Source organism: Nesoenas mayeri, assembly GCF_963082525.1.
Source record: "Nesoenas mayeri genome assembly, chromosome: 4".
Taxonomy (NCBI): domain Eukaryota; kingdom Metazoa; phylum Chordata; class Aves; order Columbiformes; family Columbidae; genus Nesoenas; species Nesoenas mayeri.
Genome location: NC_137540.1, coordinates 21,405,596 through 21,420,160, shown reverse-complemented (window position 1 = coordinate 21,420,160; position 14,565 = coordinate 21,405,596). Strand labels below are relative to the sequence as shown.

The 14,565-nt window shown below is 35.8% G+C and overlaps 1 protein-coding gene across 1 annotated transcript in view; it reads left to right on the top strand.

The window, feature by feature from the left end:
- TTC29 (tetratricopeptide repeat domain 29) overlaps positions 1-14,565 on the top strand; it is a gene marked incomplete at both ends in the record, with an annotated part of 178,700 nt that overhangs the window by 80,587 nt on the left and 83,548 nt on the right. Inside the window, 2 exons of the mRNA XM_080343825.1 lie at positions 2,847-3,070; positions 13,040-13,225. Of these exons, the coding sequence (XP_080199951.1) occupies positions 2,847-3,070; positions 13,040-13,225 (410 nt within the window). The remainder of the gene's footprint in view (positions 1-2,846; positions 3,071-13,039; positions 13,226-14,565) is intronic.

The window sequence follows — 14,565 nt, the reverse complement described above, 5'->3', positions numbered from 1 at the left end:
ATTAAACCTCTGGAACGGCTCCGCTTCCAGCAGATGGAAGGCCGGTCTTTTTTTCATTTTGCTGCTCGGAGTTAACAGGATTGTTCAAAGGAAACCTGCAATCGGCGTGGACGCGATTTAGAAAAACAAACTTCCTTGTTTAATAATACATCATAATTTATTAGGTAGGAAGGTTCAAAAGGTTTAGTTTATTGATGTAGTAGCAACATACTGTTAACAGTTGAATCAAAATAAATAATGTACATTTAATTAGGTATCAGGTTTTTATATTGATATTAGGAATAAAGTAATCTTCGGTTATGTTAAAAAATAATACATTCTGTTTAACCTCTCCTTTTACATGCTGCATGTTACAAAAAGCAGTATGAAAATGATTTTGAGGATTGAGGATGTATAGTTTATCTCAAGATACCATGAAAAGTTTACTCCTGTCACCTACACTACTCCTCTATTCAAAAGCACTGTTTGCTGGGAAAAGGACACTGGCGTTTTCATTTGGAACCACTTTGATAATTGAAACAATTTCAGAACTCGTTGCAGTGTCAAGCTCTCTTAGGTGTCTCAAATACCATTCATCCCTGTAATGTCATTCATTTCTAGCCCTATGATATTGTTTATGTGTGTGATCTGTCACTTGTAACTTACATATAGCGGAAACTTAAGGAAATGGAGTATTCTTATTTTGCTCTTTGTGTATTTTCTCTTTTTAAGTATAAATGAGAGATAACTTCTATCTTTGCCTTTAAAATTTGGATGGTTATACAGTAGATAGCCCCACTGCATGAGTTAAAATCAGTTATCTTTGCCTAAAAAAAAAAAAATATGTGCGCTGTACTGTATGATTGCTTCAGCATTATTTCAATTTCTTTATAAAACTGACCTGTATTCCTGGATGTTTTGTTTTACTATATTGGTTTGCAAATAATGCTGTCTTGTGGAGAAAATGTGCCTTGACTTCAAGTAGAACATATCAATCTACAGCAAATAACGTTACATGGACACAGGTTTTCTGTTAATATAAATATTTGTACTGTGCTCAGTGAGTGTGCCATGAGTGTTAAAAATGAACTGAATATTTTGTTTAGTGACTGTTAAGACCTTTTATCAGTGTTTTCTTATTTATTTCCAATACATCTAATGACCTAATGCATAAACACATGTACACATATGTAGATCACAGCATGTAAAATAAATATGCATGTGTGTCTGCTATGCAGATTGTTATTCCATTGCTGTATTAATATCATATCTTTACAGTATTTTTAAGCTTTATACTGTTTATCTGATAGATGACAAATATAGCATATTCTGGCAAATTAAAATTTAAATGTTTTAAGATATTTGTCATCTACTTTTCTAAGATAAATGTTGCAAATGTTTTGTGGTACAGAATAGTTCTATCTTTTCCCTTGTCTGTGTGAACAATGTGTGCTTTTTAATCTCAAAACCCACCTATTTATATATTAAACATAAATTCAGTACTGTCTAGTCTAAATTGTATCAGGATTTTGTAGTATTTTTGTGTTCAGTTCTGCAACTGATATGTAAAAAATACCTATGAAGGATTACCGTGCATCTATGTAGTAATTAATAGATTTTATTTTAAACATATTAAATATTAAATATTGCAGATTATTTACTTATTACATCTCACATTATGGTTTATTTCAGTGACATCTAGCTAAAGAGTTTTTTTACATCACTTCCATCTTATTAGCTTTGTTAAAGAACTACAGTAGCTCTTTTTAGGCTGAAAGTATTAGTCTCATTAGGGCATTGTTTAGCATGATGTCATCTGAATTTATTACATACACCATAGACAGCAGTTTTCAGAATTCCATATTTATTTTAAAGCTGCTGAGAATTTGAAGTTAAAGGGATTTTAATCTAAAAAGATGTTCTTGAAAACAGTTTGGAAACATAACAGAAGATGTGAAATAAAATTAATGCATTTGTTGGGCCCTTGCCATTTTACTGGCACAAAGGTTTGTTTTCTCACACTAGCTACCTACGCCTGCAAACATTTACATCTGTACTTTAGTGTTGCAGGCAGTCCCATTGGACTCATTGTTTTCTTCAGGATAGGACACAATGATTGTTTTGTGCCACATGAAAAAAATATTTTGATTATTTCCATAAATAATGCCTCAAATGATATATTATCTCTTGAGAACATTTGATGACACAACTTTTTGATATTAATATCTTATCAGAGTTTACGAATGAGATAACTTTCATATAAATTCATTGTTGTGTCATTTGATTTTAAAATTAGGGAGAAATTATCAAACTTTCACATCAGAAAACCAGTCCCAGCTGAAGTTCTGTGCTAAAGAGAAGTAAAATAATATCTAAAGATTATGTTTCTGGCATAACATTTGTTTGACATTTTCAACCAAGCCTTTGTCTCCTACAGCAAAATTATTTAACATATACGTTGTTTTGACATGTGGAATGTGCCTCATTTTTCCCTGTGCACTATTTTAAAGCAAACTAAAAGTTCATTGTGTTTTCATAAAATAATGTAAATCTGTATTTTTTTTGCCATCAGCCAGCCTTTTTTACCAATACCAGCTAAAGAATACCAGTATATTTTTTAAATGTTTTCAATACATGTATTGGTATTTATTCCCCATTGCCACGTTTACTTCCCTAGGGTATGACATTCATAATTGTATTTTAGCAGAATGCTTTTGGAGCAGGTGAAAAAAAATACCTCTTCCACGCTGGGGAACTGCAGAAGTCTCTTCTTGAAAGCTGCTTTAGCTATCTGTACTGATTTGGTACGGTGGAGAACAGAATACAGGTTTAAAGGCTTAAAAAATCTGTCTTTTTCTTATTCCCAGGCACAGGAATTCATACAAGAAGAACATCTGCATAGACATGCTGCGCCAGGGTTATCACGAGTCCTTCTCGGAGCTCTTTGCTCTGATCCAGAAGTGGAATGCCTTGAGGGAGGCTGCGGGGCCTGGGTCAGCCATATGGCAGCAGAAGTCCCTGGAGGAGCAGCCTGAGAAGCTGGAGCAGCTTCACCACTTCCTGACCAGGGCCGAGGCAGCCAGGCGAGCAGGTACGTGGGGGATTGCGGGGAGCGGAGCAGCGGGAGCCGCAGCCGCCAGTGCCTGGGGGAAGCTTCCAAATTGTTTCATGTATGAATTTGAAGCATTACCGCATCTTAGCACATTTCAGCCTTAGTCAACTAAGCTGTATTTGTGGAATAAATGATTAGAAACTGCGGATAGCAGGAGAGGTTTTGCAAAGGGGAAAAAAAAAAAAAGGAAAAACATATAGACTGCATTATATCATCAGAAAAGCTTTGAGAACATCTCAATTATTTTCTCATCATTTAATTATTCATTGTTTTTCTCTATTGATTTGTGTAGCTGGTTTTGTATTAGAAAAATTTAATAGGTGAAATGCTGTTTCACAGAGTAATAGTTTTATAAATCTGATTTTATTAAATACCCTGTCTGCTAATTGTGTTTGGATTTGTGACTGACTCATAAAAGATTGTGAACATGTCAGATAAAATACAGCACAGATGTAACATGCTACCTGTGAATTACTGAATATTAGTGAAGACATAACTCCAAATTACTGTATTTTCTCTATTGCCTACTATTTACTAAGCTCGTATTTATAATTTAGTTTTACTATAAATAGTAACATAACTTACTCTGTCTTTCTCCTTTGAAATAAATGTAGATATGGAGGCAGATAAAGCTTTAACTGCAATCCTGTTTCATAGCTGAGCTGATTTCATTATAGTTGGCTTGTTTTCAGTTACATTCTGATCATTACAAATATGAAAATCTACAGTAAAGATTGCGAGTTTGGAACGTAAGCTTTTTGACTGAAATTTGGGAACACGCAACTTCATTTTAAAAAAAAAAAAAAAAAGGAACAGCAAAAACCCCCACCTTTCAGCACGTAAAAACATATTCATTTAAGATGTTTGTTTTGTGTTTACTATGTCAGTCAAAAGTTGTGTTTATTTAATTAACTGTATTCTAGGCAGGAAATCTAGTCAGCCTGTGATTGGAAGGAATCTTCAGATTTTTCTGGAGTATGGTTAAAACCTGACCAAGCACTCCTGTAGCTTGCAGGAGAACAAGTGAGAAGTTTTGCACTCCACCTGCCCTGACAGACACATTCTGCCAACATTTGGATGTTCAAAACGTGGTAGATGTGGCTTATCTTGGAAGACCTGCTTCCTGCAGCTGCTGGAGGAGGGCACTTTGCCTTCCTTCAGTGCAAGATACTTTTCAGTGTTACAAACTGATATGTGACAACAGAGCTGGTGAACATGCTCCCAGAGAGCCAAGGTGCTGCTGGCTGTGCAGCTCCCACCCCTCGGAGAGGCCCTTTCTCTCTCTGAATCCAGCGCTCATTGTGTGCTGAGCTCTGCCAGTCTCAGCTGTCACTGAGACGAGATACCACCCGTTGTCTGACTGATGGCATCTCGCTTCTAGGAGAAAAAAATCTCCCAGCTTTGCCTGTTAAAGTTGGTTGAAATGAAAGAAGAGAAAAAGAATGAGAATGTGCCAGTAGAGCTGGCAAGCATCTTTACTGAATTTCTAGATCAAAGTATAGTTAGTTTTCTTTTTTTTTCACCAGTTTCGATGCAAACCTTTGTACAAATCGCTTGTTTGTTTTAAGTGAGGCTTGAGTCACCTGGCTTATGAAGGGCTGGATGTGAATTCATGTTGCAGGTGTTAGAGCTAGGAGTGCTGTGAAGATAACATATGAATTATACAGCTCATCAAGTACTAATTTGGTAGTTCTGCTTATCCAATTACTCTCTGATTCTAATCAAATTGCTTGGGGCTCTGGCTTATGATCTCCTGACAACTCTAGTTGACACCACTTAAGAAGTGTTCAGCAGTTCATCTCAGCTGGAACTTACCATGATGTAACAACAGCAGCTGACCTGCATTTGCTCTTCAGTGGCCACAGTTCAAGCTTAAAAGGCTGAAAGTAATATTTGGGGCTGCAGACAGTGTGGGTTTCACAGCATGGCTGATGTCACTAACATTAGTCTAGCTGAAAGTCTCCCTCTGGTCTGATGTGGTGTCCTGAGCTAACAGTTGTGTTGAAGAAGAGATAGCAGGTATAAATTATGAAAAAAAACTCTTCATAGCTTTAAAGTTTTTTGACAAATATAAATTTCACAGAGGGATTGCTTTTGAACCTGAAGTGGTAAGTGGAAAACAAAACTTCACTTACTATGTCAGTAGATAACTTTCTTATTATTTAATTTTTCTCACCTGATAATTTTGTATTGTAGAGTGTTGCTGTCTTAATTGTGAGTATAACTTAGAACTGCTGCTCCTAAGTTTAGAGTTTTATAGTTGCTACCACAGTGCATGGAGAAAACTAGATATCCGTTTGCTTTCCATATTTATTGGTGAAATATGTGGTTTATAGATATATATAGCTATAGATAGAGTTTGTAGTGATATGATGCTGTAATGCTGGATGTAAAGTATATGCTTGGACAGAATCAGCACCATCCATCACAACGTGAAGGCTGATCATAGAATCATAGAATGTCCTGAGTTGGAAGGGACTCACAAGGATCATCGAGTCCAACTAATGTCCCTGTGTATGATACCAAAGAACAATTATTTTCTTTACTGTTGGGTTTGAAAATAGAAACATTTTGTTTACCAGCTGTACATTGTACTTTTAGTGTACATTGTACAGACTGTTTACCTTAACATACACCAGTGAATATTCTCTCCATTTTCATTTTTAGCGGAACATTTTGATTGAACTTCAAACGACGGGGGAGTCCAGGAGCCGTCTTTTCTTTTTCTTTATTTTTTTTTTTTTTTTTTCCCCTAAAGGCCATTACCAGTATTATACTGTGTGCAAAGAAAATATCTTTGTCCAGTTTAATCTCGCTGTCATTGTATTTGAATACCTCCCAAGTACTTAAAAATAGAAAGCTAGCATTAATCCTTGAAGCTTCTCAGAAAAATAGCTGACAGGGTTATTTTGCCCAACATTATTCCAAAAACACTGGCAGAAATATTGGCAAAACATGACTGCTCTCCTATTTGGTCTTTTTTGATGAAAATAAATGTTTCTGACTTAAAAATTCATTTTTTTCTAATTATTTCTTTGTACTAATTCTGGTCTGAGTAGTTTAAAAATAAAAAAAGGAGTATTTTAGCTGTTTAAATATGTATAGTTGTAGGGATTTTTGCAGATGAATGTAGGATAACTGACAAACCAATGTATCTACATAGCTCAGCATTTGATGTGTGCAGTTATTTTTTGACATGTTTATGAAAATGTTGGGTTTTCTTTCAAAAACAAAGTTATTTGAAGGCCATAGAATGGCCTTACCCGATGGCCTGCTTGCCTGCCTGATTGTACTGCTTGGAGTAATTTCACTTAAAGATATAACTGGCCTTTAAAGGTATAATACAGCGCTGGCAGGTTGTTGTTGCTCTCCCTGGCCCCTGCTCAGTGCTGTTCTGCAAGTTAGCAGGAGGGAGAGTTTGAAGCCACAGTCCATCCTTTTCTGCCATTGAGGGTTACTAACGAAATATCCTTTGGCTGCTGACACCTCGTGAATGAATGATGACCAGACCCTACAGAGAGGCACCAACTGAATAGAATTCTTTTTGTCCATTTTATCTAAGACTCAGACAAAATTTGACTTTATATCTCTGTGTCTTTGGGTGGGTCATCATGAAGAAGTAGGAACAAAGGAGATGCAACTAAAAAGTCTTTCTTTTACTTATATTTTGGAATTTTTGAACAGCACCCAGTTTACTGTGTGCCTGGGAGAACAGCTCATTATAATGATGAATGTTGCTGTTTCTCAGATTAAAATACTAAAAGTGAAATTAAAACCTTTAAGCTGGTGTTTCCACAGATTTTACTAAATGAATGTAACTGATTCTTTAAATCACTTGGCTGTTACAGACTCTCTTATTGTTTCAACATGCATTTCTAATTTATTTGTTGGGTCTGTATGCTAATTAGGCTAAGGCATTTCTTTGAATCATCTCACCAAAGTATTGTGTAGCTGCGTTTATTTCTTTAGTTAGCACTGAGCCTCCCAGAAGAGCGATTAGCAGTGTGCAGATTTTACTGCAAGCATCAGTTGGGTGTTTTAGACTGAGGCCAGCCTCTCAGTGGTAGTGTGCCCAATTTGTTTTTTGTCAAATTAGAGGTCAACTGTCCTATTATTATTTGAGGAGTGCTTGGAAATTGTTGCTCTTCAGATTACATCTGAATTACATATTAAATGCAGGCCTGAACCCTAACTGAATCCTTACCTAGGATTAGTAGAGGCCCTGAAGAGCTCGTATGACCAGTGCTTACCAGAGTGAGCTGGTTTACTTGTATTGTACAAGTCGAAAGGAATGCAAGGCACTTTACAGCTCAAGAGCAATTGAAGGAGGAGACATCTCACCTGTTGGCTCTACTTTGCCAGAGCAGGGTAGCAAAACCTGGGAAAATGCCCCGGTTCAGTGGCTGCAACATGTAATGAGCAGTCAGCACCGTCATGGCAGATCACTGTGTTCACTGTGCCAAAGACGATGCACAGAACTAATATTTGATATGAACGTGCCTTCGAAGGGACAAGACACTGCTTATTAGCTGAGCATCGGGTCAGCTGGTGGAAGGTAAGAGTTAAGACCTGGAAACCTTGACTTTTTCAGGTTTCATCTGCTCCTGGTTCCTAACCCCATGCAAGCTTTGCAGTATGCTGTACACTAAATTATGAACCTGCGTGTGTACTACAGGCTGCTGACCCTTGTTCTACAGAATATCAGATACATAGAATTAGAAGGAAGTGCTAATTTGGCTCTTTTTTCTCTCACTTCAGCTTAGGGAAAAATTTCAACAGTATGTGTTATCATTTGTTGTCATTGTAAAAGGTGACTTTTCATAAACTATATGAAGAAAGCATGAGTATTTGATGTGTTTGCACTGGAAAATCTTTGTCTGAGGTAGTTAAGGTTGAAAACAGAGTTTAGCATTTTACAGTGCAAAGCTTTTCTGTAAGATTTCACACGTATGCCTTAGGCTGGGCTAGAAACATTGCAATAGCCATATTACTCATGCTGGTTTGGAAAAAAAAAGTGAGAGAGGTTGTGCATTAAAAAAGAATAAGAATAAACATACCAAAACCTCTTTTAATATTTGCTTAGAGGAGGCATAGTTTTGTTTGGTTTTGGGGGCATGGGGAAAATAACACTTCTATTTTCTAAGCAGGTTTGTCCTTCCATACTTAATATTGTATCGCAGGAAAAAAAGCAGTAGTTGATAGTGACAAATGGAGGAGATTATTATTTTTGTAATGATGTTACAAAAAGTGAGATGTTTCTCCTCAGGAAAGAAGCCAAGCCTTCTCAAAATGTAGTCATTTGTAGAACTACCATTGATTTCAACAGAAGCAGCGTTTCTTGGAACTTTTAAGTAGTGTATTTTCATTGCAATGGCTTGGAGCCCCTCTTCAGCATCCCAGATTACTAGTTAATTGCCTTATGTCATTATAATTAAATAGCTTTATCCTTTCTTGGCGAAATTATATCCTGACCATTTCCGTACCATCTTTGTATAGATTGTACTTTAATTAAATATATTCCCCTTATGTACCTAGAAGCTTCGGGAGGGCTGAGCTCTGGGTACACCCTGCCTTGTTGTACCTGGGAAACAGAGGCTGTGCCTGAAAGTTGGTGGTGTCAGCATGCTGCCCCACAGCAACCTCTTAATTCTGTGTGAGTTTGGCTTATGGATAAACTTTCTGGAAAAAGAAATGAACGGGTGGTCCTCTTCTGTAGGTGCAGAGGCATGATTCCCTCAGCAAGGCTTCATAGGGATACTTTCCTTTTGTGCATAGACGCTCAATTTCAAAGCTATTTTCCATTACAAAGGACTACGGAAATAAAATATTTTTAAAACGTCAGATCAAACAAAATGAAAAAAGTCCATTTTCTGTAATTTATATTCTGTGACAAAATCATACAAATAATAAAATATTATAAAACGAAGACTGCAACATATCATGATCTTTTGTTTTCTGCTTAATTTCTGTCAAATATTACTGCCTGCAATTTGGTATTTTGGTATGGAAAAAATGTTGTGTTGGATAATTGCCGCGAAGATGTGTTCTTAACCCCTGCTTCAGATCTTCAATTAAGTCCAAAACTGCAAACTATCAGGCCTTACTATCTGCTCCATCAAGTTCTGTTTGTTCTATGTAGCTGTCATTTTGGTAGATGTTAATCTTTAAAGTGTTCTCACAGTTGTGTGGCTTAACTGTTCTGGATTTAACTTCCACTGTTTCATGAAATTAATGTAATGTAATTAATGTAATTTTTGAAAGATTAATGGGGTTGACCTTTAAATCTTTATCTATATGCTTTCTTAATTGTTTCTTATTTTAAAAAATGAATTTGTCTTGCAGGAACTCTTTTACAAATGCTTGTGTGACTGAAACTTTTCTTTTCTGTTCATTTAGTGCCACATTCCATTACCTCTCTGATAAGTAGTGTGTATATATATATATATTTTTTATCAACAGATGCACAAAGATTATTTGTCTACATGTATTATATTATCAGATGTAGAGAACTTACTATCCAAAACCAGAGAGGTCAAAGCTTTCATGACTGAACTACCCATGGGAGATTTATAGAAGAGAGTTTTTACCTATTCATTTTTTCTTCTCCTGTGGAGGTAAAAAGTTCACTTTTACCAAGTCTGACATGCTGGCTTTACCACTGTCAGACTAACATCAGTGAATTTCTTGATTTTTAAATCAGAGAGACTTTGAATCTAGAAGACAATATGACTTTTAAAAGTCTGTCTTTTGGCATTTATTTTGTGACCAGCATATCTGGTCAGCCACTGTCCAAGACAATTACAGAGAAATGGTTGTCTTTGTGTACTTCCCATTGTTATTCACTGCCAGGATAGTCATCAGAGGGTCACATTAAAGTTCATTCAATCAAAGCTATGGCAGTAGCAATAGTCTGCCTCAGGTCAGTTCCATCTCTTGAGATTCGTAGGGCACTACCTGAAGTTATTTGCATAATTTTATGTAGCATTAGTGTCTTGGTACTTTGTAGCAAAGATTTCAAAGGCAACGAATCTGTATCTAGTGTTCTACCCCAATGACAATCTAATCATCTTTACTGTGTTATTGTAAAGATTTGTAAGTATCCTCTGGTATCTTCTGAGTTCATTTTCACTTAGTTGTAGTTAGTATATAATGTGAATTGTTATCTTTGTGTTAGTGAGTATAATTAGGTTTTCTATTTCTCTGTTCATGCAGTGATTTGTTTGTGTACTTCTAATTGTCCTGGGAACCTGTGCCTTTTACTTTGGAGATAATCTTTAAAAGTGTTGCCTTGTGCTGCAGTAGATGTTTAAGTTCGATGAGATAAATCACACCCAAGCAGTATCTGCTTTTCTTCACTGAGAGTGAAGTAACCCACAGCTATATCTAAATTGGTTAGTTTTGATGAATCCAAACTGTCTTGACTTTTTTTATCTATACATATGTACATATGTGCTTACATATATGCATTTTTGTGTGCATGCACGCACACAGACAAACACACTTATGTGCCTTAAGCCTGAACCAGTTCTGTTACTTGCATCATTTGCAGAGATTTTTATGAGGCTATTGTACCAGAATAGTCTTAATTTCTAACGTGTGAAGAAGTTTTATGTGGTATTCCCTCCTGCATATTCCGAAGAAGTACTTTTTCAGCCTTAAGGGGGAACAAAAGGCATGAAAACTCAGCCATGAAGAATGTTCTGATCAGGAATGCATGAAGTTTATATTTTGATAATTATTCCTCTCAAAACCAAATTTCTAAACATAAACTGATGCTTTGGCATGTTTTGATATCAAACCTTATATACAAATGTTGAGGTGATAATCTAGATATAATTCCTGGTGTGCTTCTGTTTTGGTGATTTTTTGCCTAAGGAGATTGTGATTCTAATTGTGATCCTCGATTGTGATTGAGATTCTAATTCCTTGGAAAGGGTGTCATCTTATTTAAAATACTAGAAATGGAAATGTATGTCCAACACAAACTTGTTCAAAAATAATAATTTCATATATTTCAATGAAAACTGATAAAGGAATTATTAAAACAGTGGAAGTATGAACTACCCCTTAATGGAGGAAAAACTGAGAAAATAAATAGGAAAGCAAAGTAATAAATAGAAAAGCAACAACAACAACAAATCAATAATAGAAAGTCTTGCTTACCATTAAAGAAAATAAATGAGTTTGTAAATCAAAAGACAAAACCAGAGAGGCTACAAGAATGGGGAAAAGAAAATTTTAAGCAGAGAAAATTCAGCCAATTTTCTCCAAAATGTCCAAGATAGATGAAAAAGTGAAGGGGAAAAAAAACTAGCTAAACCTGTTGAAGACTGTACATGTGATTAAGTGGTTACAGGATTCTTTGAGAAGACAATAAAGTTCTTAATGTGTTGTGTAAGACACTAGAAGAACTTTATCAAGATGTTCTGAAATCAAAGAACTTAGTCATGACAACAGACGGAATAAGAGATTACTTCCATATGTAATTTGTCATTTTTAATTTGGAAACAGAACATACTGGAGATGAGGCTGAGGAAACAATCTCTTCTGTGGTTTAGTGATGCATTCGAAGTACTTTATTGAGTAATTGCTGTTGTTTGTTCCAAACTATGCAAGTGACTCAGATGATAGAATTTACAGTCAAGCAATTAGTCCTTTTTGAAAGTTGCATTTTCCACACTTCTCCTGTAGATTAAAATAAACAAACAAATGGAATTTAACTGCATACTTTGATCGAAGTATTTTGATATGGTATCACTGTTTTAAAACATTTAGAAAATATCTTGACTTTGAGTGAGACCTTGCCTGTATTGAAATCAGTTTTTTCCCCCAGCTGATTTCTGTGCTCCATACCCAGGAGTAAAAGGGTTTTTTTCTTTCTTTTCCCCCTTCTCTCCCTTTGTAGAGCAAAGCTTACAGATTACAGAACTCCTGAAAGCAAAGCAGTTCTGTTCACACATCAAGCTTAACCAAACAGTCTCTTACCTGCTGCAAGACTTGTGGTTCTTAACTCCTTCTTTACCCAACTGCATGAAAATTCTGATAAGAACTGGCTGTTTGGCTTACATTCATTTAGCAGCCACAAACACACTATGTAACCAACCGAAACTGCACCGGAATTTTAGCTAACTATTTGCATTTACATCTGACATGAGCAAAGTTTGGAAAGAAAATTCATTTAGTTTTGCCAGTGATAAATTGAACTGTGAAACATAGAAGTTTATGCTGCTCTTTATTATCTTGGATTCTTCAGCATCATGTGGGGAATATATATTTCAAATCCCCCTTAGGGAGAAGCAGTATGATAAGAGTTGTCAGGGCAGTTTTAGATATCTATTCCAAATTAAGATAGTTTTAGAATATTCTGAGAGAAATAACTCTAATTCCGTAGGAGCTCTCATTCTGGAATTTTAAAATGTGAATAATGTATTTGTTGATAATATGGCAGTGCTACTTAGATTTGGGACTTGAGGTGCTTTTATAAGTTTTAGGGATAGTGTATGTTCATTCAGCTGTTTGAAATTATAAAGAGTAGGAACTAATTCTTCAGATCATAAAGGAGATCTGTGACTTTGAGTCTCTGCTGCTTTCTGCATTTGTTCTGAGAGCAATACCTTGGTGAACTGTCATTTTCAGGGGAATGGTTTTTTGCTCACTCTGCCTTCTCTCTTTTGATTAATCGATGTCTTATCCAGGTTGTGCATACAGAAATGAGCGCACTTTATTGCAGTTTTGCTAAAATAATTTTCAATTCTGCCTGATTTGGAAGTTTGTAATTTTCCCCTTATCGTATTTCCTTGACTGGATACGTGGGAGAACTTGGTGATATTTGAATGGTGTAAATACAGATAGCCCTTAATTTTAATTATATGGTTATTGCTATAATGTGTAAAATTTCTGAAAGCTGATGATAATCTAACATTTTGATTGTATTTTTTGTTTTTAAAGGGCAATATGAGAAGGTGTATGATAACCAGCTTAATTTGGCCTACTGTTTCAATGACCCTGAGGAAAAATGGTTAAGTAATTACTTCTATGAGCAATGCTTTAACACTGCTAAACTAGTAAAAAAAGATCGTGGGAAAAGAGAGGCACAAGCCCATGCAAATATGGGCCTCATCAGTGAGGAACAAGGTAAGTCACTGAGATCACAATGCTACATTGTATCAGCATTGAGACAGTCATATTTGGCAATTTGTACTTCATCACAGAGCACAGTGTTTCAGTGTAAAACTGATTTGCAACCATAATTTAAAATAAGTTTTAAAACGGTTGCAATTCTAATTTTTGGAGCATCTAATAGGAAGACAGGTTTATATTCACGGATGTGTTTCCTCTGACATTCTGCCTACAGTTGAAAGTACTCAGTCAGATGAATAACAAAAAGTTTAAAGGAAGCACGTGTTTAATGCAAAGGTTCTTTGGGTTTGACTTTATTTCCTTTTGCTTGTTTTTGACAAAGAGACTGGTAGTGCTGCCTCAGGCCAGGGATGTTTGAGTAGGATGGCATCTGTCATTACACAAATTGGGTTATTTTAAAAGAGGTATGAACATATAACTTAGTTTAATCCAGCCTCAGCAATGGAGAATTTGCATGCGGATAAAACAGCCTATATTTTTATGTTCTTTTTAAAAACTGCTTTCTGGTTCTCTTGCCTGAAAATGACACCCCGTTTGTTTGTACATGGCTGCCATATTGGTGTTTGCTTCAGCTTTATACCTCACCATGAGCTCCATTTCTCTATTCCTGTATCTGTATCCTCAAATTGTGAGTCTCTGAAATTAGAAAAGGTGTTCATAGAAATAACTAGAGAGAACTAGAATCACAGAACAGCCCAGGTTGGAAGGCATCTTGAAAGATCATCTGGTCTAACCTTTCATGAGAAGGGCAGCCTAGATGAGATTAGTTGACACCCTGTCCAGTCCCATCTTGAAAACCTCCAGTGATGGAGACTCTGTCATATCCTCAGGGAGGTTGTCCCAGTGAATGATTGTTCTCACTATAAGAATTATTTCTTTCTTATATCAGTATGAACTTTGCTTCTCTATTTAAAAACATACATTACCTATCATGGCAGAGGGGGTTTGTGTGTGTGTGTATCAGTCTAGGTATAAAAAAAAACTCGTTTTCTGTGTTTGTACAAAATCCTATCCTATTCTGGGAAGACAAGCAATGAGTGAACCTCTATAAAGTGAATAGACTAGTTCTAACTCTTACAGGTACTTGACATCTAATCATTGATTCAAACATGTGTGATTTGTATTGTCATTACATTTTATTTTTTAAGTTTGACTTTGTGGGTTAAAATAATTTCAACTTTGATCTCAGCTTGTGGCTGGTTTCTCAAATAGAATGGCTTTTTTTCAGGGACAAAAAATAAAATTCACATATATATATAAAAATAGTGTAATTTCAGTCAATGACTGACAGAATGGGTGTGTTTTAAAAGATGGCCTAATTTCCCAGCAAAAAA